Source organism: Sylvia atricapilla, chromosome 5, assembly GCF_009819655.1.
Source record: "Sylvia atricapilla isolate bSylAtr1 chromosome 5, bSylAtr1.pri, whole genome shotgun sequence".
NCBI lineage: Eukaryota > Metazoa > Chordata > Aves > Passeriformes > Sylviidae > Sylvia > Sylvia atricapilla.
Genome location: NC_089144.1, coordinates 49,069,904 through 49,094,239, shown reverse-complemented (window position 1 = coordinate 49,094,239; position 24,336 = coordinate 49,069,904). Strand labels below are relative to the sequence as shown.

At 42.6% G+C, this 24,336-nt stretch overlaps 1 protein-coding gene across 1 annotated transcript in view; it reads left to right on the top strand.

Annotated features, from left to right (window-relative positions):
- Window positions 1–24,336, top strand: part of ETV6 (ETS variant transcription factor 6) — a 122,477-nt gene that overhangs the window by 77,673 nt on the left and 20,468 nt on the right. Inside the window, 2 exon segments of the mRNA XM_066319458.1 lie at window positions 17,448–17,612; window positions 20,558–20,692. Of these exon segments, the coding sequence (XP_066175555.1) occupies window positions 17,448–17,612; window positions 20,558–20,692 (300 nt within the window).

Here is a 24,336-nt window from a genome sequence, read left to right as displayed (position 1 = left end):
AAGGAACTTCTTTAGGTCCACTCCCCCTAGACTAGTAAAAACAGGTGCTTTAAGCTTTTACTTTTTGATATGGTATCATTTCAGTGCAGCCTTCTTTCAGCCACCAGTGACTGTAGTGGTTTGATTAACATATTTGACTCAGAAATGTGTGCAGCCTGGCCAGCTAGCTCAGCCTTTGGCTTCATGACATTGGCCGTGACAGCTGGCTGTCATTTCTTGGCTTAAAGGGGACCCTAGATTGCAAGTGCTGCTTCTCAGCTATGGGGCAGACAGGAGTGAGGCACTGCTGGATCTCAGGTCTCTTGGGAAAAAAGCAAACAGCTTCAGAGTTACACGTAGTCATCAGTCCCTGTGTTTTGTAACCTGCTATGAATCGAAGGTATCTGGGAAAAATTACAGGCTCATTTTCTGGGATGAGTGGTTGATCCCCTTGTTTTTCAGGTTTCCAGACAGTTGCCAGTATAAAAACTTGGGTTTGATATATTTTCCACTTTTTACCTGTTGCGGCTGATATTTCTTCACCAGGACAGTGATCAATACGTTGATGTTGAACTCTCAAAATACCCAGTGCCCCAAGACCTGGAACAGACTTGAAGGAAGAGAGGAAGTTTCTCCTGTACCCTTGATACCCCTCTGCTGGGTCATTTGGATGGGAGAAAAGTCTGCCTGTGCACAGACAACAGTGAGAAGAGCTCAGACTTGGGCTGGGGGAGAAGGAAGAGCCTGCAACAAGGAGGCTGGTCAGGGAGATCAGCATTGCCAAAAGGCACAGTTAGAATTCAAAGAGAGGGATGTGAAGTCGAGCTAGGAGGATGGATTTCTTAATCTTGCCTTTCTTCTGCTGTCATATATACCTGCTGCTGCACAACCTGCTGGAAAATGAACCAGAGTTTTGTCAGAGTGACTGATGCCCTCCTAAGGAGTGTTGGTTCCTATAACAAATGACAGTATAGTCCTGCTGCTCTTGGTTGTCCATTTAGCAAAAAGTGGCAAAGGTCTGTAGGTTCGCTGTAAAAGGGCCAATCCTCCTGCTGCTGACCCATGCAGGTTTCACTATGATGCCACGGTGGAATTTCTGAGAGTTTTTTTTTTTATTTCACCACGACTCATACTTTAAAAACAAGGGAAAAATTACACTCAGTATATTTATTTTGCATTATAGCCCATAGGTTTTAACGGTGAAGAGATGTCAGAATTAACATTGCTTGTGAGTACCTTGATCTTCCAATTATATGAGCCTTGCATATGCATCAACACATCTGAGGTCCTGCAAAGTGTGGGCTCTGGGGCTGCATGGATACATACACTAAATACTGATAAAGAGGAAAGGGGGTCAACTTTAGTCAGTAGAGGGGATAATGGCAGGACAAGGCACTGTATTGTTCATTTTAAAAAATGTCATTTTGTTTTAATAATTTGTAATGCTAGTAATACACTAGGAAATCTGTGATATAGTGTATAAACATAATAAAGTATTGGGGAAATTCAGGTTCACTACAGATTGGCTATTAAATATTTTCAGTGAAGTAAAGTGAAACAGCTCAAGGCTGCAAAGAAATTATCCAACTGGCAGATTAATAAACTGAGAATTCACACCCTTAATTTGTAAATATAAATAGTAAAGTTCAGAAGTGAAGTCATTAATAGACCTTATCTCTCAATAAACCTTCTTAACATTAATTTTTTAATACTGTAAAAGTATTGTCTTTAAAAAAAATTCTTCCTAGAAGAGGTAAACAGTGTAACATTTTAGGGTTTTTCTAAAATATTCTAAATTTAAATAAAGAGCTTTTAGAACTGGCTATTAAACTGATTCTTGTAACAATTACGGAAAATTTTGCTTACCCCAATATCTTTCTTACTCCAAAACTCAAATCAGACCTTACAGTAAGTGTTACGAAACCGAAACACAAAAGAGAGCTTGCACCTTGACTGCAGTTGGAATGCAAAGGGTTGGATTAATGCCAACCTTGAAATATTGCAGATTTCTTCCATTTTATTTTTTCAATGGGTCTGGTGTTGTATATTCAAACAAACTTTGTTGAGGTCTCACCATTCTCACAAGTATTGTGAACTCTCAGTTTTCCTTTTTTCCTCAATTACTGCCTGTGGAGATCAATATTCTGCCTTCTGTAGCAAAATCTATGGTGTTACCCCATCCTTTCTGTTTTCTACAGTTTTCATGAACTGGGAATTTGGGAAAAATACCAATAAATTACATCCTTTTAATAGCTCTGCATGGAGATTACAATTCAAGGAAATTCTCTGGACAGAAATAGTATTTCTCTCCTGTTTGTGCATTGCCACGCACACTGGGGTCCTGGTTTATGATTGCAACTGAGACACTACAATTATGCAGAGTAATAATGCAGGCCTGTTGAATTAAATGATGAAGGTAATTTGATTTGAATTAGGATTAGCATCTCCTGGTCCTTCACACAGACCAGGGCCTTATAGTATGAGCTGCTGTAGATAGGGAAATAACTGTGTTATGTGTTTCTGTACAAGCAGGGCACAAGGCCCACTGGTTTAAAGATACTTGATATTTTTAAGTTGCTATAAAAATAAGGCAAGGGTTTGTTTTGTTAGGAAGAACTTCAAAATGTGTTCAAATTTCAGCGTGGTCCTTTCTAGAGTAAAAAAAAAAAAAAAAAAAAGGGAATTAAGGTGGCACACACAAACACCAAGATAAAAATGTGTATTTTTAAGAAGGAATTTGACTAAGAGAAGGACAGGTTTTTCAGCCCTTCCATTTCGTGGATGGCAGTTATCCGAGAGAGACATCCCACTAAAATCACTAGAAGTGCTCACAGGAGTATGAGTTAAACCATGCAGCTCTCAGTGTCTTGTTTACTACTTAAACAAGGCTTAAATTGATACAATTTGGTATTCATCTTCTTTTCCACTATTTATGAGGGTTGCTGTGCAATTTTGCATTTATCTCAATTTTTACAATGCAAGTATGCATATCACACTTTTGTTTAGAATTCCTTTTAGTTTGAACAAGTGTCAACTGTTTATTTTAAAACAAAAGTAATTAGCAGGCTTTCATTTAAAAACAGAAAGAAAACAAACAGCCATTTTGACTGAATGTGAAAGGAACCTATACAGAGAAAGTAGAATTCTTTTTGCACTTACAGCACGATTTTCTTTGTTTCACATTGTGTAAGAATAGAGTTACCAAAATGTACACTGGCTTTTTAAAAAGAAATTAAAATAAATCAGTAAATGTTTAATGGAATGAATATTTGGATTAGCTAATATAAAGTTTTCCTAGTGCTTCTCTGGCACATGGAGAACTTACACAGTAGAGAGAGAGAAGAAAAAGAAGAGGAAAAAAATATATGCAAAGCCAGTTGGGTAGAGTTATGCAAATGACCTTATCAGGGCAAGCAAAAGGCCTCTCCACCATGCCTGCCAACTCGGAAATAGCAGCTATGGACACACTCACCTCCCTCTTCCTGAGGAGATGCAGCTTTAGCTTGTGATGTTGGCAACTGCACCATGAAAGGAGATTAAAAATTGCCTCCTCTTTTGTGTCTTTTTAAGAAGCTGGCAGAGATGTTAAATGAATCCTGGAGAGGGCAAGCACCCTGATGATATCCCAGTACCATTTTTTCAATTTCATATGTGTTCTAGCAAATGAAAGGAGCAAAGAAACCACTAGGCTTTGACAGGGGTACAGAATTAGTCCCAGATTTCTCTCAAGGCACTGGTATCCTTCCATCCTGGCTTCCAGTTTGAAGGGAGAAGGCAAGTAGAAACATTACCACTGATTTTCACAGGAGATGCAGACATACTTTTCAAGTTTGAAAGCCAGTGTTCTCAAAACCTTGAGCAGGCACTAACTGGTCTGTTGTTTAACATTCAGCTGGGTAGATTGAATTTGTGGTCAATATGACATATTGGTGAGGGTTTTTCGTAGCTAGGGTTGGACTCAGTTGTCAGGAGGCAACCAGAGAGTACAGTCAGATGAAGGGGTTTGCTGAAGTGTTAACTCTGGGCTGGGTTCATGCACTGAGGGTGCATCCAGTGTGTCAATGCTGCATTATTCAAGTTGCTGCTTCCCCAGGCTTAAGAGAGAAACCATGTGTGTAGCATTACATAAGCAAGAGGGTGAAGACTGAAAAAAACCCAGGGAACAAAACAGTAACAGTGCTGTGATTTTTTTTTTTTTTTTTTTTTTTGTACAATGCATGCTGCTCGCTCCTTGTTTTCATTCTGATAACACCAAGATATTTATGTGCAAACAAAAGGTTCCTCTTGTCGAGTCAGTTCCTCCTCCTCCTCCCACCTGATTCCGTCAGCAGAGTTGCAAAAGCATGACTGTGACAGTGCTAAATGAATAAGACTGAGATTGGATTGACAAGAGAAATCTCCTCTTCACACGGTGTGCACACCTCAGGGGTAGTGGGGGGAAGAGGAAGTCAAGAAAAAATCCAAAATGAGGCATCACAAAACATTTTGTTAAAAATCAATCACTGTGCTTTCTTTTGAGAATTAATCTTTGAGGGAAGTAGTGTTTCAGGACCTAAGTCAACAAATTTGGTCACAGCGGGGAAGACACAATATTGAACAGGACCAATGGCCATTCCAGCAGCTTCAGAAGATATAAAGAAATACTGTAATTTATTAAGGAATAAGCCGGCTCACAAATAAAGCTTTTCTGAATTTCCATTGTTTGTTATCCAAACACCTGAATAACAAGGGTGTAAATCTGTTCTGAAACTGCATTTATGTCCTCGGAAACTCTGCATGCTGTCAAACATGGAGGACTCCGTTTTCATGAACATTCAGTACTTGGGTCCATATGCTCTGTGTTTATTATCTGCCAGAGAGGTGTGAGACATCTAGTTTGCAGATTTTCTCAGGGCTTCACGGGAAATTTTTGACACTTTGCATTCCCTAATGTCATTTTGTGTGAAATTGCTGAAGAAGGCTTCTCCCACTCCTCAAATTGACAATGTGCCCGTGTCTGCATTTCTGCCCCATGCTGTCAGTGCCAAACTGATTGACCCCAGTCATGGGGGTTGGGGGAGGAGAGAATCACATCAGTTAGCAAAGTACTTTAGAAAAGTAGTTTTCCGCTTGAAACTTTTTAAGAAGAAAGAAAATGTCAACTTGGGAATGTCAACTTGCTTTGTACTTAGGGAGATCAATGAGCTTAGTAGTTTCTGTAATGTAGGAATTATAAAAGCAGGCATGAAGGGAAAAGCTAAGGCAACCTGCAGAATTAGGTTAGAAGGTGTCCTTTCTTCAAAATGTAGTTCTCCATCCTTTCCTAATGTTTGTGTTTGGTTCCTACCTTCTTAATTCTCCAGTGTGTCTTTTTTAAAAATTATGTCCTAAGCTTTGCAACTTGGTTGTGAGTCAGTCTTCCCAGGAGAGCAAAAACTTAAGATGATTTGGAAGTTATGATACAAAAGAATGAAGTAAAACTGGTTTGGACTTTGTAAACTAAGCAAGTCCTGAAGTATTAGAAAAATAGAAGAGAAATGACTTCATGGAGACACCTCTGTAGATATCTTGACTTCAATGTCATTGTGATTGTCTGAGATTTTGTGCGTATAAGTGGTGTGTGAACAGACAAACCTGTCTGTTTGTCCAGAATCTGGATTTCTGCAACAGATAAGATAAAATTATTAGACAAATGTCCCTCACAGAGCTGACTGAAATTTGCCAATATACGGGGGAGCACAGCTAAGACAATTTTAATTAGACAGGTTGGTGAAAAAGCATTTCAACTTTGTTTTCTCCGTATCACGTAATGAAGTGTATGAGGACTCCAGTAGTTTCAGTTGGTTCCTGGGGACATGAGCATGGTATGCACACCATCGTGCAGTCACTTTGCTTGTTTGCTGAACGCCTTCCTTCTCCTGTCTGCCCATATAGTCATGTCCTCCAGGCAGATGGTCCTCTTGCTTCGGTGTTCTATGCTACCTGGCACAACTGTCAGCCACGTAAAGAAGCCATTAGATGTTGTTAAGTATTTCTGACAGGTGATATAACTTATTTAACCTTATTTGGCCTCACCCCTTCAAAAGAGGTGGCACTGTTAAGTGGGGCTGAGGGGTGAGTTCCTCACTCCTCCCTGCTGTCGCAGCTCCACAGCCCATCCCAGCTCAGCTCTGAGGGCTCACAGCACACAGTGCCCCTCTCCAAGCACAGGGGTCCCCTTTCCTATGGCATGTTGCAGTAGTTTGTTGATCATAGCAAGCACAGGGATCGCCATCCTTCCTGTGGGAAAGGAAGGGTGAGAAGGACAGAGTCCTGGAGATAGGTTCACTGATGTTGAGGTCGCTACTAAGTGTCTGTACCAGCACAGTAGGATTATGTGGCTCTAGGAATTGTGAATCTGGGATGATACCAGTTACCCATCATTAGTAGATGTCTGCAGCTTCTCTCACTGCACCTTTACAGTGGCAAGAAAACCCAAAAAGCTGGATGAGACACAGTCTTCTTGTGATTTAGCTCATCCATTTGTGTTCCTTTTCATTCAAAGCTTGATCCTTTACTGGAACTGCATAGGTAAATCATTTCCCTCTATTGACATTGCCATCATTTTTCTACTCTTGGAAGCAAGCCTTTCTCAGTGACATCATCCAGATTAAACTCAAGTGACACAGGAAGCCCATGCATTATTTTCCAGTGCCATGACATGTTCTGTAACGATGCTGGCTGAAGCATTTTCTCTGTTTTCTGTTACCACATCCAGCTGTTATTCTTTTTGCAATTTGCCATTTCCCTGCCAGTTGTTTTGACCTAACTGTTAGTGCAGTTGTGCTCCTAATCTGTTCAGAAAGCTGATCAGGCAGAAAGTGATGTACATACAGACATGAATACAGATTATCTCCCTCATCAAGAGCACTCTATAGCTTCTCCACCAAATGCACTGGCACATCGGTATGGTGGCCAGAAAACACGACTAAGTCAACACGGTCGCTGAACACTACATATTGTCCAAGCTGTCACCTAGGATGAGCTTGTTTGAAGGACACTGTAGCTACTGCAGACACCCCAGCACTGAGGTAGAAATTATCTCAAACAGGATCTTGCATGCTGTCCCAACTGATAAAGTTCATTTCTTATTCCTTGTAACAGTATTTTCAAGTGGTTCTGAGTAGAAGTACTAACACCTCAACTTTGTATGACTTCCATAGAAATAATAAAAACAAGCCAGTTTTTGGGGGGCCTTAATATGAGAAATTAGTGGGTGTGCTGACTAGCTTCAGAGCAAGAAGGAGTTAAATGCTGGAGAGGAAGCAATTCTCAAGCTGCAGCAAAGATAATCATGATAATTTATCATCTGATAATCAAAGAGCACACACTTAATTCGTTCTCATTATCAATGTATTTCAAGCACAAGTACCTCAGTACAAGAGGCCTTTCTGAGCACAAGTTGCGCTGGAAGGTTAAAGGGCCCCATGGAAATGTAATGCAGCTACTTCTCCTGAATGGGTGATGTATTGTAGGGCCCTTTGGAGTCCATCTCAGTAGCCTCCTTGTCCTCTGAATGTGGAAAAGGACCCCTGGCATCTAGAGCTGTTCTTCGAGGAACTTCACCTTTCTCTAGGACAGCAGTGTCTTCATGGAGAAATGACTGACAGTTTGTCAGAGCTGTAGGGATTTGGTTCATTAAGGAGCCATCAAGAAATGAAGCTAAATCTGGAGTTTTTGCAGCATCTTGGAAGTCAGAGATGTCTGCAGCATGCTAAGAATGGGCTTTTACCTCCAAAGATGTGGTTCACAACTAAGTACATTGTGCAGTATCATCTAAAGTTGTAATTTGTACAGTTTCCACCAGTAATTTAATATTTAATGTTACCTGAAGGCAGGTCTTTGCATAAAGCACAGAACTTGTGTATTGAAGTAGGCTGTCATAGCCCTCCTGCATGAGGACTCTGCAGAGAATGCCTGCATGAGCAAGACATCCAAAAGCAAAATCAGTTACAGTAAAAGTATTACATACTTTTACCACATGCTGGTGGTAATTTTTTTTCTATGGTGATTTGCTTAATGGTAACAGGCAAAGTAAGCCATGGTTCTGGGCTGTGCTGCCAAAATCTGCTTTTACAGTAGCAGCACAAGTGCAGCTGCAGCTCATGAGCCTTGGAGCCCCAGTGCAGAGGAAGCCAACAGATGACATCTTGCATAGACTGTTGTGTAGTAGAGCTGGCCTCACATTCCCTGGAAACAGCCTAGAAAACATGCTCTTTGTGTACACACTCCCCCCTCCCCAGCTCTCACAGTCACAGTTGAGCTAGGAAACAAAGTCTCAGCCAAAATTCCTCAAGGGAAAGGGACCCAACTTTTTCAGGATGTGAGCCGCTGAGAACAAAATCTCCCTGTGAGAAAAAGGCAGTTTTTTAATACGAAGGATTATAATGGTGGTGGTGGTGTTTTGTTGATATGTGAAACTGAGATTTCAAAACTTTCCACTTGATTCAGCTATACAAAAAGGACTTCCTGACCCCTCTCTTACAAAATGTAGAATCTCTCTAAATTTGCATTGACTGGGAGATCAAGGTGACATAGCTGATGGTAGGTTAAAGTGATAAATTGCTGAAAGAACCCTCTTAATTTTAGGCAGCTGTATTTATTGCAGATAGCAACTATTTCTTCAGGTTTTCATATCTTTCAGCAGTGTTGATCAGGTACCTAAACCTGGAGCTTCCAGTTGGGTTACCAGCATTACTGCTACATACTGTAAGCATGGTAATAATTTGAGCACTCTGCTCCGCTGTAGAGCAATTAGGTAGCAGGCAAAAGACTTAAATAAAACCATATGTAGGTCAAGACTACCAAGATCAATTTATTTCTGATTACTTAAAAATCTTCAAACCCTCAGCCAGAGATCAAGGCCATATTGTGTTAAAAGAAAGAAACAACACCTATTGACAGTTCATTCTAACTTGGTGTTGGGTTGTTTATCTTAAAATTACTGTTGCTAGGATGCATCAAATAATTGATAGAAGAAATGGGAAGGTAAAGTAGGTGTAAAGGATGTAGAGATGCTCTGCATGTGTCCAGTTGTAAAGAGGAGCAGAGTAGAGTTCCCAGATTTGATCCCTCAGTGTATGGGCAGGCATCCAGTGCCTTTGTGCCTCACATCTATAAAACAGATATAACAATCTAATTTGTCTGCAGTTGAAAGGCACTGTGTAGTGTAAACGTGCAAGTGTTACTAAATATCAGCAGTGCCATAGCCAGTGCAGAAAAAATGCAAAGGATGCTTTTTAGACCTGGAATTTTGACCTGGATTAAGATTAAATTGGTTTGAAACAAGAAAGAGTTGCTGAGAAGAAAAGGAAAGTTTTTATAATCCCTTGACTTCAACTGGCAAAACTGTTAGCTTCTGGCAGCATCATCGCTTGAGCTAGCTACCCTGTGACATTGTCAGGGCTCAGCTGCTCTTGTTCAGGATATAGTTTTTGCACATACAAGGAAAAAACCAACAGGACACATTTCTTTCAGCTCCCTTTGGAAGGGAACAGTAGGAGAGCAATGTCTGCTCCATGGACAACAGCCAAAAATTGGTTGAGAAGAAGTCCGGAGTAGATTAAGACTGTAACTGGGAGCAGATCCAAGGCAGCATTTCCCCCCTCCCCATCCCACTGGCACTGCTGGTGTTGCACTGGCTGCTGTGGCAGGAATGCCGTGGTGTGGGAGCAGTGGAGCGGCTGCTGGCGGCCAGGCAGCGTCCTGCTGTCCGTGGCTCACTGACCCCTGCTACACTCTGGCCTTCTCTGAACGTGCGGCCCAGATGGAAAAAGCCAGCCTTCACCCTGCCCTGGAAGGAGAGCTCCTTTTCAGGCTTCTAGGAAGGTTTTGCAAACAACATGAAAGGAAGCTGGAGCCGTCTGTGGAGTTCTTGAAAGCTCTTGGACATGGCTCATGGAATGAGTGCCTAGAAAACCCGCTGGTCTTTTCATCACCTCTGTGGTTGCTCGCTTCTTTGGTAGCTTTTCCCTTTCAGAACCTCAAATCCAGCTTCAGCACATAAACCAGCACCATTTTCTAGACTGATGTGTCCTGGTCTGGGCGAATTCTGTTTCAGGCCACAAACTGCCCATCAGCAGCAGGTAGGCTGCTCCAGCACTGCAATATTTTCTGTTTCTGACTAATCCCAAAGTGGGGCAGCTCACAGAGGACATTCTAATACCACTTATTCTATAGATTTGCTCTGGATGATGCACTGGAAACAGAAGGGAGACAAGTGGCTGTCATGGGTCAAATATTCTCACTTATAAGAAATGCAGCACAACTGACCACATTAAACCACTTGGGTTGTACTAGAAGCTTTAGTCTGACATCAAGTGTAACTCCAAGGACTTCGGGAATTGGTCAGTAGTGTTCAGGGACTTTTGGGACTTGCTGGGGCAGGGGGTCTTGGACACAGCTGAGTAATTTTGTCTGAGAGTTACTTCATTTACTAACTTGTCCCTACATAGAAAACAGATTTGTCATAGAGTGAGAAAGAATATATTCTTCATTTTGAATTCTGTAGTGTGGCTTCAAATTTTGTGGGGTTTTTGCACTGCTGACTTCATCTGCCATCATTAATCAGTGAGCTGTCTCAGCCCAGCAAGCTAATTTAGAGTCCTGCTTGTGCATTTGATCAGCAAATGCAAACCATGTGTAATGTCAGCAGGTCAAGCGAGGTGATGGAACATGGGATTTTCACCTCAGTTCCAGAAAGGACCATAGTTGCTTCCAGGAAGCTGAGCTTGGCACAGGGTGTGGGCAATTGAAAAGATTTATTTCCCTGTATGAGAGCTTGTTCTAATTGAGCATTTTCCAATCAATATGTTTCTTACAGACTTTCCAAAGGCTGCATTAGGAAAGCAATTTTATTTATTTTATGACCCTGAAGCCCTGAGGGATTTGGATGTGTCAGCTTCCCAGGGTGTCTGTACAGACAGTGAAAGAAGAAGGGCTGGGTCGCAGTGCACCACACCAGCAAAGTCAGCATGGCAGAAACCCATGGCAGAGCTTCACTGGGCTGGTTTCTGCAGTTGCCTGCACACATGGAGGCCCCAGAGCAGGCACAGTGCATGGAGCGTTACCTGCACTTGTGCTCTACCTCTAATACCTTGTTCAACAGGACGCCAGGAGAAATAAGCCTGTACCTTTTATTTCAGTTTATTGCTGTAAAAGCTGTTTTGCCCTCTGTTCCCAGCAGTGCAGGAGATTCCCCAAAGCCTTGTCATTCTGATTACAGGCACTTTCAAACCTTCTTAAAGAATGTGCAAGCCTCACTTGTGGTCTCTCTTCCTGCCACAACTCCTCTGTTCCCTATCCAATCATTTTTTCTTCAACAAGACCTCTAAAGGGGCATTTTTATCTGCTGTTGTGCATTTCTTTTTGTGCCAGTTCATACTCACCTCCCAAATAATTCTCTGAGGATTAGCCAGGATTAACCTTTTCTTCATTTTCTACCTTTGCTTATCTCTGGGCCTGTGAAGTGCAGAGCCAGCTCTCTACTATATGATGAGGCAGTCCCTGCAACCCAACAGCAATGAATAACAACTGCTTTTCCACTGCCTGGGTCGAGGGGCACCTGCAGGAGAGGGCAAGTAGTCAGGGACATCACTGCACACAGACTTCTGTCCCCTGCTCTAACAGCAAGTGCACAGACCGCCAGCAGTACAGGATTTACCCTGTGGCAAGGCTACGTCTTCCATATGTATGCTAACCCCAGAACAGTCCCTGAGGGCACTTATTTACACTCTCCATCTGCATGAGAATAGCTAGGCATGCCACAGGTTTCTGTCACCTCTGAGGAACTGGAAAGACTTCCTGAGAAAGCAAGATCTTTACTCTTCCTGCCTTTACCTACCATAGCAGTGATAGTTCTGAAGAACTGCTGAGCACCTGTGGGATTTTTGTGACTTGCTGGGGCTGGGCCCCAGGTGCTTTTGGGAAGTCACTTGGGTTAAGAAATGGGTGCAGCAGCCCCAGCAGAGAAAGCACAGAATCGCTGCCTCAGGAGGACCGCAGTGGCTCAGCTTGGCAAGCCCTTCAGCATGATCCCGTGCTGCTGTTGAGCTCAGCACTGCCCTGCTGGGAGCAGTGTGGTGGTGGTGGCTCTGTCACATCCAAGCACAATACCAGAACAGGGCCCCTGGTCTGCTGCAACAATCGGTGACTCTGAACAAGGAACCAGAGAGCAGCACACACAGCACCATGGCAGTGTTGAACTGGAGTCATTTGAAGCAGCTGTGCAGCATTTTGCACTTCAGAGCATTTTGCATGTTAACTGGCAAAGCCCTATAACACCTCTTTGCATTTTGGTAGTCCGGCATTCCAAACAAACATGTGAGACAGGAAGTGACTTTAAAAAGTTGCTCTGGCAGAGCCTGAGAGAAGAATTTAAATCTAATCATATGCTTTTCTTCTAGACTGTGTTGCCTTTATACAGAAATTAGGACCAAAACACAACCTCATGCACCTCTCCTGCTTGACATACACAGTCATGCGGAGAGGCACTTACTATGCTTTAGAGCTAACAAGGAAAAATTTTGTTAATCAGTAACAAAGAAAGAGAGCATAAGTTCCTAAAGAGTTACTTGGTAGGAGACTTTCAAGTGTTCTGAACTTCTCCAGCATCATTTTCCCACTAAAGGTTCACAGTAGCTACAGACATGAGCTGGCTTCCCTGATGCTGCCAGTGATGATGCATCTGTCCCTGGGTGTTTGGGAACCAGCCACTGATTTGCATGCACTGGCCCCTTTGCTGTTTGCCCAACCATGCTAAGTAGTTTTTGGCGTGGGAGTGTGAACAATTCTGTCTGCCCTGCAGAAAGCAGGGATAAATGAGAGGTCTGTCTTTACCCCCTTCTCACATCATCATCCTGCCTGCCAGGCAGCCAGGAGGGAGGATGGAGAGCGTAGCTGAAGTGGAACAAAAAGTTAGACGAAACTTTGAATGCTATTTTCCATGTGTGTGCTGTCCTGTGGCTGTGTCCTCATCTCGAAACTAAAGCAAAGCAGCAGCTCTGATGGTACTTTGCATCACATTTTGCATTGGATTTGTGTCCTCAGATTGTTCCAAAATGAGTCAAGGTGAAAACAGCCTGTGGTACATTACACTTCACATTTTAGGTGTATCTGTTGCGTACACTGAACGTAGCAACTCATACTGTAAAATACTCTGTCTTCCAAACCAAAGAAGGGGTTGCTGAGTGCATGTGCTTTGCAAGATTCAAGGCTGGCTACATCTGTTCAAAAAAACAAAGTGGTAATCCCACCAGTAGTCTGTGGTCAGGTGAAAATATTGCTGGCTGTGTAGTTGTAAGTGCAAAGGTTATACTGCCTGAGCACAGCACTCTGTTTTTCCAATCTCACAGGCTTCAGTTTCCTGAGGGGCTCTCTGTCAGAAGTGAACTCTTCAGAGACCATCAGCCTAAAGTATTCAGCAAACCAGTACATTCCTGTTTGAGCCCATGTCTTTTGGTGTTTAACAGGTTTACTGGCTACTTCAGAGTATAAATTACCCCATCACTCCCTCTCCACTGTACTTGGCTTTGCTGCTTGAGAATAGAATGGAATGAAGAGTGGATTTCTTCTGCACTCAGGATGGTTACCAGCTTTTGCCCTGCAGCATGAGAATTGATCATCCTCATCATTTATAAGGTAGCCAGAGTAACAGGTGTTAGAAACAGGACTTCAGGTGAGGAGTATGCTGCAGAAGTAGATAATCTATTAAGACACCATCAGCCTGCAGTGTTAGAAAGGTGAGCACAGGTTTTGCTCCCTGTTTAATGCATATAAAGCTGTCAGTTTATAAACATGTCAATGAATTATTGTATTTTACTCTGCGGGAGGTGCTGCTTGGAAACTGACAGAAGACAGAAAATACGCTGGATCTCACAGAGCCAGATTCTGATGGTTTGCACAGCTTTGTCTAACCTGCTTTCAGCTATTGAGTTCAAGAAGGTTTTGTTGTTTATTTTTGCACTACACAGATAGAGAGACCATGATGGGGAATGCTTGCCAGATTTCAACCAGAGGAGCAAAGGCAGAGATGGGAGCAGAGCCAGGTCTGACTGTTAGGTCAAAATTCAGCAGCATCCCCCATGTCTGGCCTGCACTTAGTAAAAGCAGCAAAAGCTTCACACTGATTTCAGCAGTCAGTTCAGCAGGCAAAACTCTGCCTTCATTTTGCAACACAGCTCTTGTTTTCCTCACTTTATTCTGCTTGGTAAATATCTTTGTTAGGCGAAGACAGTGCTGTTAGCTTCTGCAGAGAATTAAACCAGGGAGATAAAAAGAGCCCATTTTCCTCCACTGTGGGTATGACAATAAAAGAAGATGGAGAGAGGAAAATAAAACAGCATCCAAAGAAGGAAAATAGTATAAGTGGGATTAGGTTTTCTTTCATGGACAGTACAGGAAAGCATTTTTATCACCTACTGATAGCAGTGTACACTGTGCTATAAAATCCCTTCAGCTGCAAAGCCAACCATCTCATGACCTTGTTTTCACAAAACCAGCTACTTCTTCCTAAGAGGGGTCAAAGAAGGTGGCACTCAAGTTTAGTAGATGCTGTACTGCTCGTGAAAGAATTATTTTTTGAATGACAGTTTCTGAAGCACTTTCAGCAACACTGCTGTGCACCCCTAGAAAAGCCTCCTGTGACTGAACTGGTTCAGCCTCACAAAACAAATGGGCGTGTGGTGGGGGCATGTTTTTTTGAGAAACTAACTTCCCAGGAAAGCAGCAGGGCAGGAAGGGAGGGAAGTGAGAGAATAAGAAATCCATCTAGGGCAAAGCAGTTTACTTATTTTATGGCACCTTATGTTTTTCAAACACAATGTAAGTATTTTAATTATGGGATCACCCCAGGGGTGGAGTGATGTGGCACATCCACCCACTCACTTTAGCCATAGCCAAACTGAATTAGACTGGCTGCTTGCTGATTCTCAGTAATTTCAAGCCAAGTGGTCCTAGGTCATATTACTTTGGGGCTTTTCTCACAAGTTTCAGAGGTGCTGCTGCAACCCAGCAGAGACCTCATTTGCAGTGTGAAGTGTTGGGTCTGTTTCAGAGCTGCCAGCACAGCTCACAAGGCTTGTCCCAGTCTGTGTAACTTACTTGGCTGTTCTGAGTCTAGCAGTGATCAATCTAAAGCTCTCTTTGGACACGGTACTTTTGTACTAGTTGAACAGAGGGCAGAAATGTACTGTCACCTGCAGGTGGGAAGTGTCGATCTGTGTTTGTACAGGGAGTGATTTATTTATTACATTGTTATCTGTAAGGGAGCACATACCTCATGGGAAGTTATCATACAACTCTGTCCTTGTCAGCCTGATTTTCACAGTGATATTTTCTTTTGTTTCATGCCTCACCAGGTGAGGTACACATCAGAGGGCCGGTTAAATTTCTTCATGACAGTTCTCCTTTGGGCAATTTATTGCTTTCATGGCATGGCAAAGAGGGAGGCAAAAAAAAATCACACATGAGCATTTCAGGCACTCCTCAGACTGTCTTATAAAACCCTTTCATGTGTTGTGGTCTGCCTGCATGTCTCACCTTTTTCTTTTAGCTACAGCAACAGTCTGGGGTCTGGAGTGTATTTTCTGCAGGAATAGCCCTTTATTCAGCAGAAGATGGACCTCACTCTGGCATTTTAGATGACGGATTCCATGTCTCTGAGCAAATCTACACCTCACCCCAGTCCCTTCAAAAAGAAAGGTCCTACAGAAAACTCTGACCTCAATAAGCAGACCCTAATTCATAGGGGGAAAAGAATTTACTTCATAAATGATCAAAGGCTACTCCTCGTTTCTGTAGTACAATAGTATGCTACAGTTGAAAGCCAATGGAAATTCTTGCTACAGCCATGGAGGCATCCCTTCCCTAGGTCAGCTCTGACCCTTTCTCAGGCACAGTCTCAATTCCTCTTCTGACAGAGATTCAGTTTTATATGCAGCTGTGGCTCTGGGACTTTCCAAAGCCGTTGTCTGGGAATCTGGCAAAGCAGCAGAATGCAATTCACTTCATGTTACCTCTTGCTAAAACAGAAAGAAACGGGTTGCCTATCTGTTAAAGAAGTAAAAACCAAACCAAAACAAGAGTGGTAGAACTCTCCCAGGCTTCTTTTAGTGCTTGGTAGGAGGAGGGTAATCAGATCTCATAGAATGGTGTGCCAGGAAGGAAATTTCTTCCCATGTGCAGCATACAATCAGCCAGGTGCAATACGAGGAAGGGAGGTTCGTCTTCCTCTGAAGCGTAAGGTGCTGGCTCCTGCCAGAGGCTCTGTACCAGAGATCTGATCAGATATGGCAAATTTTATGTTCCTATGCACAGTGGGCAAGCTTTGTAGCAAGTCAAACAATGAGTCATCTCACGAGGGAGAAGGAAAATAAAGCTTTTATCGCCCATTGGATTGGAGATAATCTCTCCACTTGGGTATAAACAGCTCTTCTTCACCGTGCTGCCTTCTCTCCAGGGGAAGGAAGCTATTTTAAATTTGTGTGTAGAACAGATACTGGATTGTCATACCTCCCAAGCATCTCTGCCTGGGCCCAATAAAGGTAGCAGGCAAAATGTCTTAGATGGTAATGTGGTTGGGCCTCTGTAAGTAAACACGCTAGCCTAGGCTGTATAAGCTGTACCAGCTGGCTGGCAGAAGGGAAGTGCCAGATTCTCCTTGGCGCCTTGGAAAATCTGTCCCCAAACCAAATATCCCTACTATTTTACTAAAAAGAGCTATACCCTCTTACATGGACCTAGTTACATTGGTAATATTTGATTGCTACAGAGGAAGCACAGGCTAAAGCAGTGCCAAAGGTGGCACAATCTTGGCTTTCCTCTCCGTGTGGGAATGGCACCTGCTCACGTAATGGCACCTGGAGGAGGGGTGGACCTGTCTGAATACACCTCTCTCAACAAGACATGTGCTGATAATCACACTGTTACAGGGGCTGTGTTTAAGCAGCCCTTCCTTACAGACCCCACCCCAGCCACCTGGAGAGAAGCCATGGCTCTCTTGCATTTGACAACTTTTCATTATTCTTGATCCATGAATGTAAAAGGGATGTGGAGAGAAAGCACATCTATCTTCCGTGAAAGGATACACACCAAGGATGGATGGCACCAAGGATTTTGCCTGCTGCCTGCTCTGCACATCAGAAGGAGCATGTGGAGGAAAATCCTTCTGCACAGCGGAAACCTGGAATGAAATAATGTCCTGTGAGCTTTCTTCAGGATGCTGAGGCAGTTCACATTTCTCAATATGTCACAGATAAACCAAAGTGCCAAAGTATTTCACAGTCCAGTGCTTAGAATAATCCTGCACCAACATGACATTCCTCTCCCACACTTTCCCCTGAGACTTTGTATGTTATGTTGTGAGGAGAAAGGGGGGAATTCAGTGATGTCTGCCTGTGTTCCTGTGCCTTGTCTCAATTTGGTAACAGAACTGTGGTCTCTTTCTGGCACAGGTTTGCAGCCCGTTTACTGGAGCAGGGAAGATGTGGCACAGTGGCTCCGGTGGGCGGAGAAAGAGTTTTCCTTGAGGCCCATTGAGAGCAACACCTTTGAGATGAATGGCAAAGCTCTGCTGCTCCTGACCAAAGAGGACTTTCGATACAGGTCCCCTCATTCAGGTGAAGATTATTTACAGAAGCTGTGATTGGAAAGAGAGAGGAAGCTGCAGCAAAAGCTGAAAAGGGACAGAGGAGGAAATGGTCACCTTTGCTGGGATGGACTGGGAAAGGGAGGGTAAAGGGAGGACAGACACTTGGATGAGGCAAGGACAGAAAGGACAAAGAGGAAAGGAAATCCTGATACACCTGAGTTGTAGGCATATTTGAATGCAAATTCAAACCCAAACATCCAACCTGTTTATAGTTAATACTCCCTGCAGAGCTCCCAGAAAGCAAGCGGCTCTGGCAGCATTTTGTGACTTCCAGCTCTTCCCTTTAAAGACTTACCTGTTCACAGACCCAGCTACAGCAGCAAGTTAATCAAGTGCTCCAGCCTCTTTAAGCAGCCCATATTAGCATTTTGCCTTCCAGTTGTCTTGGCTGAGGTGCTGCTAGAAGTGACTGACTGCAAAACTCCTTCCTTGGGGACTTTGCCTCTATTTAACAGCCCCTGTGGGTTTTGCTTTACTTTACCGTATTCTCACATGTGCTGGAGTCCAGCCATCAGCACAGCACAGACAGGTGTGTGAATCAGTCTGCCTATTGCTCAAATTATGTCTTCATTTATTCACAAAGGAGATTTAGAAATGTCTGAGTTGACTGCCTGTATTTGTATCCCCTGTGGTCTGTCTGCTCCAGTTTCACAGTCAGAATAAGCTTCTGCCCTCCTTTGTCAGGGGTGTTTAACTAAATATGAGTTTGAGCTTTTTTTTTTTGTGACCACACGAGGTACTCCTGTTAAATATAAAGGCTTGCACTTCAGTCACTACAGGTGATCAAAGAGCTTGGACCAAGTGGTGACACAATTGCTGTGAGGAGGCTTCCAGTGCAAGGCTCACAAGGTGCAGGGGTACAGCTGGTGCTGCTGGGATCCAGCTGATAATCAAGCTGTGAGTCTAATTCTGCACCAACCTGCTTGGCCACTCTCCGCATCCATCCTCCTGCAGCGTTTGCCTCACAAACTGTTGCTTATATTTAGTGCATATAAAGTTTGTTAAGCATGTGCTTCAAATCCAGGACTGATTTTGTATTTAAGATGAGCCCAAACTTGATGTCTGTTGTCACTGTAATACATTAATGAGAACTAATGCCTAGAATTTTTTTTTTTTTTAAATTCTGTTACACCACTTGGAGTGTAAAAATTAGCCCTGCTTGAAGCAAAAGGAGTATTGAAAGCAGGGATGTGGGCAAGGACTCCAAGGGTCTTCTTTCTGTATGTTGTGTGCAACACCCCTTCCTGCCTGCAAGTTGTGTTCCTATTCTTCCCCTTGTGTGCCGTGAGGGCACTTGAAATAAGCAGGATTAAAAATGTTTCTAGGCTGGAAATAAAGTGTTCCCAGAGAACACTTGCAAAATCTCTGACTTGCAAAATCTCACTTTATTCAGAAGATTAAGCTGAATTTGAAATGAAATAACCCAACTAAAGGCCTCCTCCCTTGCATTTTGTCTCTTCCTTCCCTCCAGGTATTCCCCACTGACAGTAAACCTTGTGGAGGACATCTGAGTCAGTCCCTAAAAATTTAGATAACTGTAGGTAAAGGGGCATTACCTCAGCATTTCCCAGAATTAACTGTACGTGAAATTTAAGAACTGTGAAATAATGTTTGCCACAGAGGCATTAAGTTTTTCCAGACTGAAGCCACACGAAAGCTGTATCATTTCCCCTCATGGTTAAAGCAGGAGAAGGGCATCCACTCCCACAGCCTTGCCAAGAAAGGGGCTCACAGCCCTACAGCTGTTCTGTTCAGGGCTGCCTAGGGAAGGGAGGCAGCAGAGGAGGGAGAGAGTACAAAATGTTTTTCATCATATTAACATTGCTGCATCTGGGTGATGCGAGAGTCTGAGCTATTTCATTAGGTAAAAAAAAAAAAAATGCAGACAGCTTTATGGGTGTTTTCACTAGTCCGTGTGGCCAATCAAAAGAGGTACAAATTTGCTACCTTATTGCTTGGAGTGTTACAGCACTAGTTATTTATGATTATGCCACTGTTGCATTCAATGATGGAAATTATGTGGTAAAATCACTTTTTAGACTTTCATGTAACTGGGTGCTCAAGGCTTTGTTTTTAATTAGGTTTTCAGGTATTGCAATCACCTTTTAAAAATGCCCTGAAGTCACTGCTGAGACAGTAAAAGCAGCCTGGATGTTAAAAATAAAGGAAGCTGAACTATGGAAAGCAGTATAGCTTTAACTGTTTCACACAGAGAAACTCAAGTTGCCCACAAATTAGAATATTGGCAGTTTACAGAGACAAGGGACAACTAGTGCATAGCTCACAATCTCATAGGAACAACAACTGAAAAAACCCTATGTTTGGGAAAACTCTCCCAGAAAATCTAAGGTTTCCGAAGTGAAACTTCACTAACTCCATTTTCAGAAAATGTGTAATTGTTACAACCCTGTTCCTTTGTAATATGAGCAGTGACAAGCCAAAGAGCAGGCAGAATGAAAAGTCAAGAGACTTCCTATCCTGTGATGTACAATTTCACTTTGAAATGTGCAGCCAGTTACACCAGACCAATGCATTAGTACCTTACGTGTTTCATGTAGATGTTGGAATAAGGTCATCCATACAAGATGTAATTTATAAAAGGCACAAAATAAGCAGTTAGTCCACTGGTCTCCTGTATATTGCAGTGTTATGTTCCATTAAGGAAAGATACAACAATTATGGTGTCGGGGACTGCTGTTCTGTTTGCCATGTCACACTCAGAGGTGTGATGTGCCTTTTTTTCCTTTCAAAGGAGAACTTTGCATTGCAGTGGGATGCAGGATTTTACTGCTAGCATTTTTGGGTCTGAAAATAGTACCCAGGAGCCATGAATTCGTGCATCACATGGCTAAATGAGTCTTCTCATCAGTTATGTACATTTTCATTTCCTTTTTCCTGCTGCTTGTCTTTCAGGTGATGTTTTGTATGAACTCCTTCAGCATATCCTGAAGCAAAGGAAAGCTCGTATGCTCTTCACACCTTTCTTCCACCCTGGGAATTCTATCCATGCTGAGCCAGAGGTCATATTGCACCAGAATCATGATGAAGGTAACTCTTTTCATTCTTACAAGAGCTGCCATTACAAAGGCCAGTAGGAATTATGTCATTTTCTTGCTCCAAAGTTACTTAAATAAAGCTGCTCTCCTCCCTCTGTCTTTGGAACAGTCAAATGGTCTAGTGAGTCAACAAGCCCTTCTCCATTTATCTTCTATTATGTTGTTCTGTTTCCAAAGCATCTTTAAAAGCTATGTCGGATACAGATTAAAAAGCAGAACATTTTATTGACCCTATTGATTCATCTTTCCTTACACCCAGTTAGATAGACAAAGTTGCTTCATTGACTTTTAGTGTCCTGGAGATGCAGCTAAATGCAGTTGTCGGCAGAGCAAGGGAGGGCAGCTGCAGAGGGGAATGTCCAGCTTCCAGTCACTTCAGCTGAGTCTGTCACACATCATGCCACAGTTCCTGGCACTGAGCCCATCACCTTGCTCAGCTGTTGGGCAGGTTGAGCAATTCCTGCTGAGAGAAGGGGGCTTCTGCTGGTTTCCTCTCATTTTTACTATCAGAATTACTTGCTTAGGTCTACTAGTGTGCATACATATCATGACTATCAGAGGTGATGAAAAAAGAATAATTAAGTTTGTGGAATTGCGTATTTGGGCTTCTTCTACTACAGAATGGAAGCGTGCTTCTTTTTCACTGGAAAACAGGTTTTAATTTCTTTAAAAATACACATACTGAAGTACTTCTTGGATTTCTTGGGTGTATAATAGAAAATATAAAACTTAAGCTTTTTCAGAGGTCCTTTCTCTTAAAGCATTAGGCAGAATTAATTTTTTTCAATTAAAATTAATCTAATTTTCAAGGATCTAGGAAAAAGTAGTGTTATTCCTTTTTTGAGTAAACAGGAGAAGAGAATATAAGGGGGCTAGGATTTCACCCTGGTCTCTGCTAACTGAAGAAAAGGTGTGCTAATTCTATTTGAAATGAATCTGTTTCAAGATTGAACATGGGATTGCAAGAGAAGATTCAGGGGTGCTGTCAGACCTCTACAGGTTGCCTGTGGCCAGGCTGAGGTAGCCAGAGTCAAATGGCACCAGCAAACCCCTGAAACTAAGCCAACAGCAGGACAGCAGCAGGTGGAATAAGGACACTCCAGAGTGTTTCCACACAGCTGTGTAAATATTCCAGGTTAGATGAGGGTGCTGCAGGTCAGGATGAGGTTCAGTTGGCAGAGTTGTGCAGGAGACAGTTGCTCACAGTTGCTCAGACCATCAGTAAAATCTCAGTCTTTTCCTCAAGCTTGGCCTTCACCCTTGAGTTTTCCCATTCTAAATTTCAAACAGAAATATTAGCTGCTCTCTCAGACACTCTTATATTTAACATAAGGAGCAGCTTTGACTAGAGAGGATTTCACAGGGATGATCAGTTGGCCCTTCACATGTATAATTTAAAAAATATGTCTTTTACAATCTAGTGATTAAGAAACAATTTAGATTTCTTCCTTAAAATACTCTGGCTGCTGATAGTAACACTGTTTTTTGGTTAGAGAGCTCTGTGCTATTACTTAAAACTTCTCTTTCTAATGACAAAAATTATTTCTTGGTTTGCTGAGAGGAACTCCAAAATAAGCAAAAGAAACTACAGATTGTCTGCCACAAGACTGAGCAGTGGAAAAATCTCTATGCCAAAAGTTTACAGGCAGGTGAATTTGTTTATTTTGACATTACTTCTTCCTCCTATTTCACAAAGTCACTTGAGAGAAACTAGCACAATTGAGTTTTCATTTTCCCTCAGCAAAATGCAACTTACTTAGAAAAGGAGAATGAATGTTAGGAGCAGAACTTAACCCTGGTTAACTGACAAACTGTGACAGAGGGAACAGGTTTTACCCTGAGTGGTTAAACTTCACAGGTGATGTATCTATTACAATCTCTCCTTACTCCAGTGATCTTTTCCATTTTCTGGCTCTTCTGCCTATTTCCTAATGGCTTATACTTATGATCCTGCTTTTAAATGCTTTCCATCTAGTGGTTTCTTACTAGGCTTAAACAAAGGGGGTTGGCTGTTTGAAATCAGTTGACTGCTGTTCAGGATATGGCTGGGAATGGGCTCTGTCCCTGCAGAGGGATGAGCAATGGAAAGTGAATTACCTTCATCTCGTGGTCCGGAGCTCTGAGTCATTTGATGGGATGCCATGCAGGAAGCTTACACTGTCATTCCCTGCACTTCTTTCATTGGTAAGCAGAGAGTGCCAATCTTTGGGACTTTCAGGGCAGCAATTGCTCACTCCCAGAGTAAGTGCAGCCCCACCCATCCCTATATGGATAGGTCAGCAAATTTCCTGGGAGGTGAATTTCCTTTCACAGCTTTGTCTTCAAGAAAAGAGTGTTGCTCATTTGGAATGAAGGGCCAGAGTGAATCTAGTGCTGCCTGAAATTATCTACCATATGTGCTCAACTGACAATCACCAGATGTGCCAAGGAATGAATGTGATGAGGATTTTTTTTCTGTTCAGGATAATTTGTGGTAGTCCTACTTGGAGGCAAGTTGGAATTGTTTTATGGCAAACAACATCTTTGGCCACAAGGGGATTCTTTTGTTAAGTACTTAAGAAAAAGATCTTGAAGGAAAGTGAGCTACTAGTGTGTCTCCATTTGTGGTATTTCCTCTTCATGCTTTTTCAAGAGTTCCTTGATCTCTACTTTCTGTCTCCTCTGTCCGGGTTCAATATCACCGTGGTTTAGAAGCAGACAGGCAGGAACACCTCTGTTTGGAGTTTATCAGAGTCAGCTAATGTTTGCAGAGAGCTTGGTGAAAAACACAGCAGGACATTCCTTTCTGCTTTAAAGATAGTTGGTCCCTTCAGCCAAGGCATTAAATAAACAGGACAAACAGCACAATATTATGGTCTATATTTATAGGCCAAGAGTGAGCACAGTGCATTTGAATGTACAGTGATGGGGGTGGATGGTCTTTAGAAGATAGGACACTGAGTAAAAGTTTGGGAGTTGATTTTCTTACTCTTGTGGCACAGAAAGGAGGAAAGACAGCCACAGAGTTAGGTACAATTGTAAATTTTTCATCTTTGATCTTCGTTTGAGCTATCCCACATTGGCTGGCCAGATTGTATTTAAAACTATTTGGGTTTAAGCAAGAACAATATATAGTTCTGGAGCTTCATGTCCTCCATCTGTTCCATTGTGAGTGTCTTGAATAGCCCTACAAATTTTTCTTGTCTGGGACCACAGATGTGTGTTTAGTAAGTATTCTAGAGCAACGTAGATTCTGCCTAAAATTCCAGTTTTTCCTGTAGACCTTAGTGTTCTTGTGCAGATGCTCTGTCAGTGCCTGGCACTACATTTTCTTGGGACTTGAGCTTTTCCTGTTCAGGCCTGGGTATGTGCTGATCCATCTCCTGATGCCTGCCTGGGTTCCAGAGCAGCAGAAGCCTTTTAGTCTTCACCTCAACAGGATCTTCACACAGGTGGCACTGCCGTGGCAAGAGAGCAAGAGAATCATTTAATGTTCGGAGAAAATGGAGTTAACAAACAGGCAGCCTCAAGTAGGCAGCTACTTGTTTCAATTGTTGACGCATACCCAGAAGTTTCCTTCTGTTATCACCCAAGGCTTTCAACAAACAGCACTGAAATTTGATGTGTTTTTCTGATAAAAACCTGTTAGTCACTGTA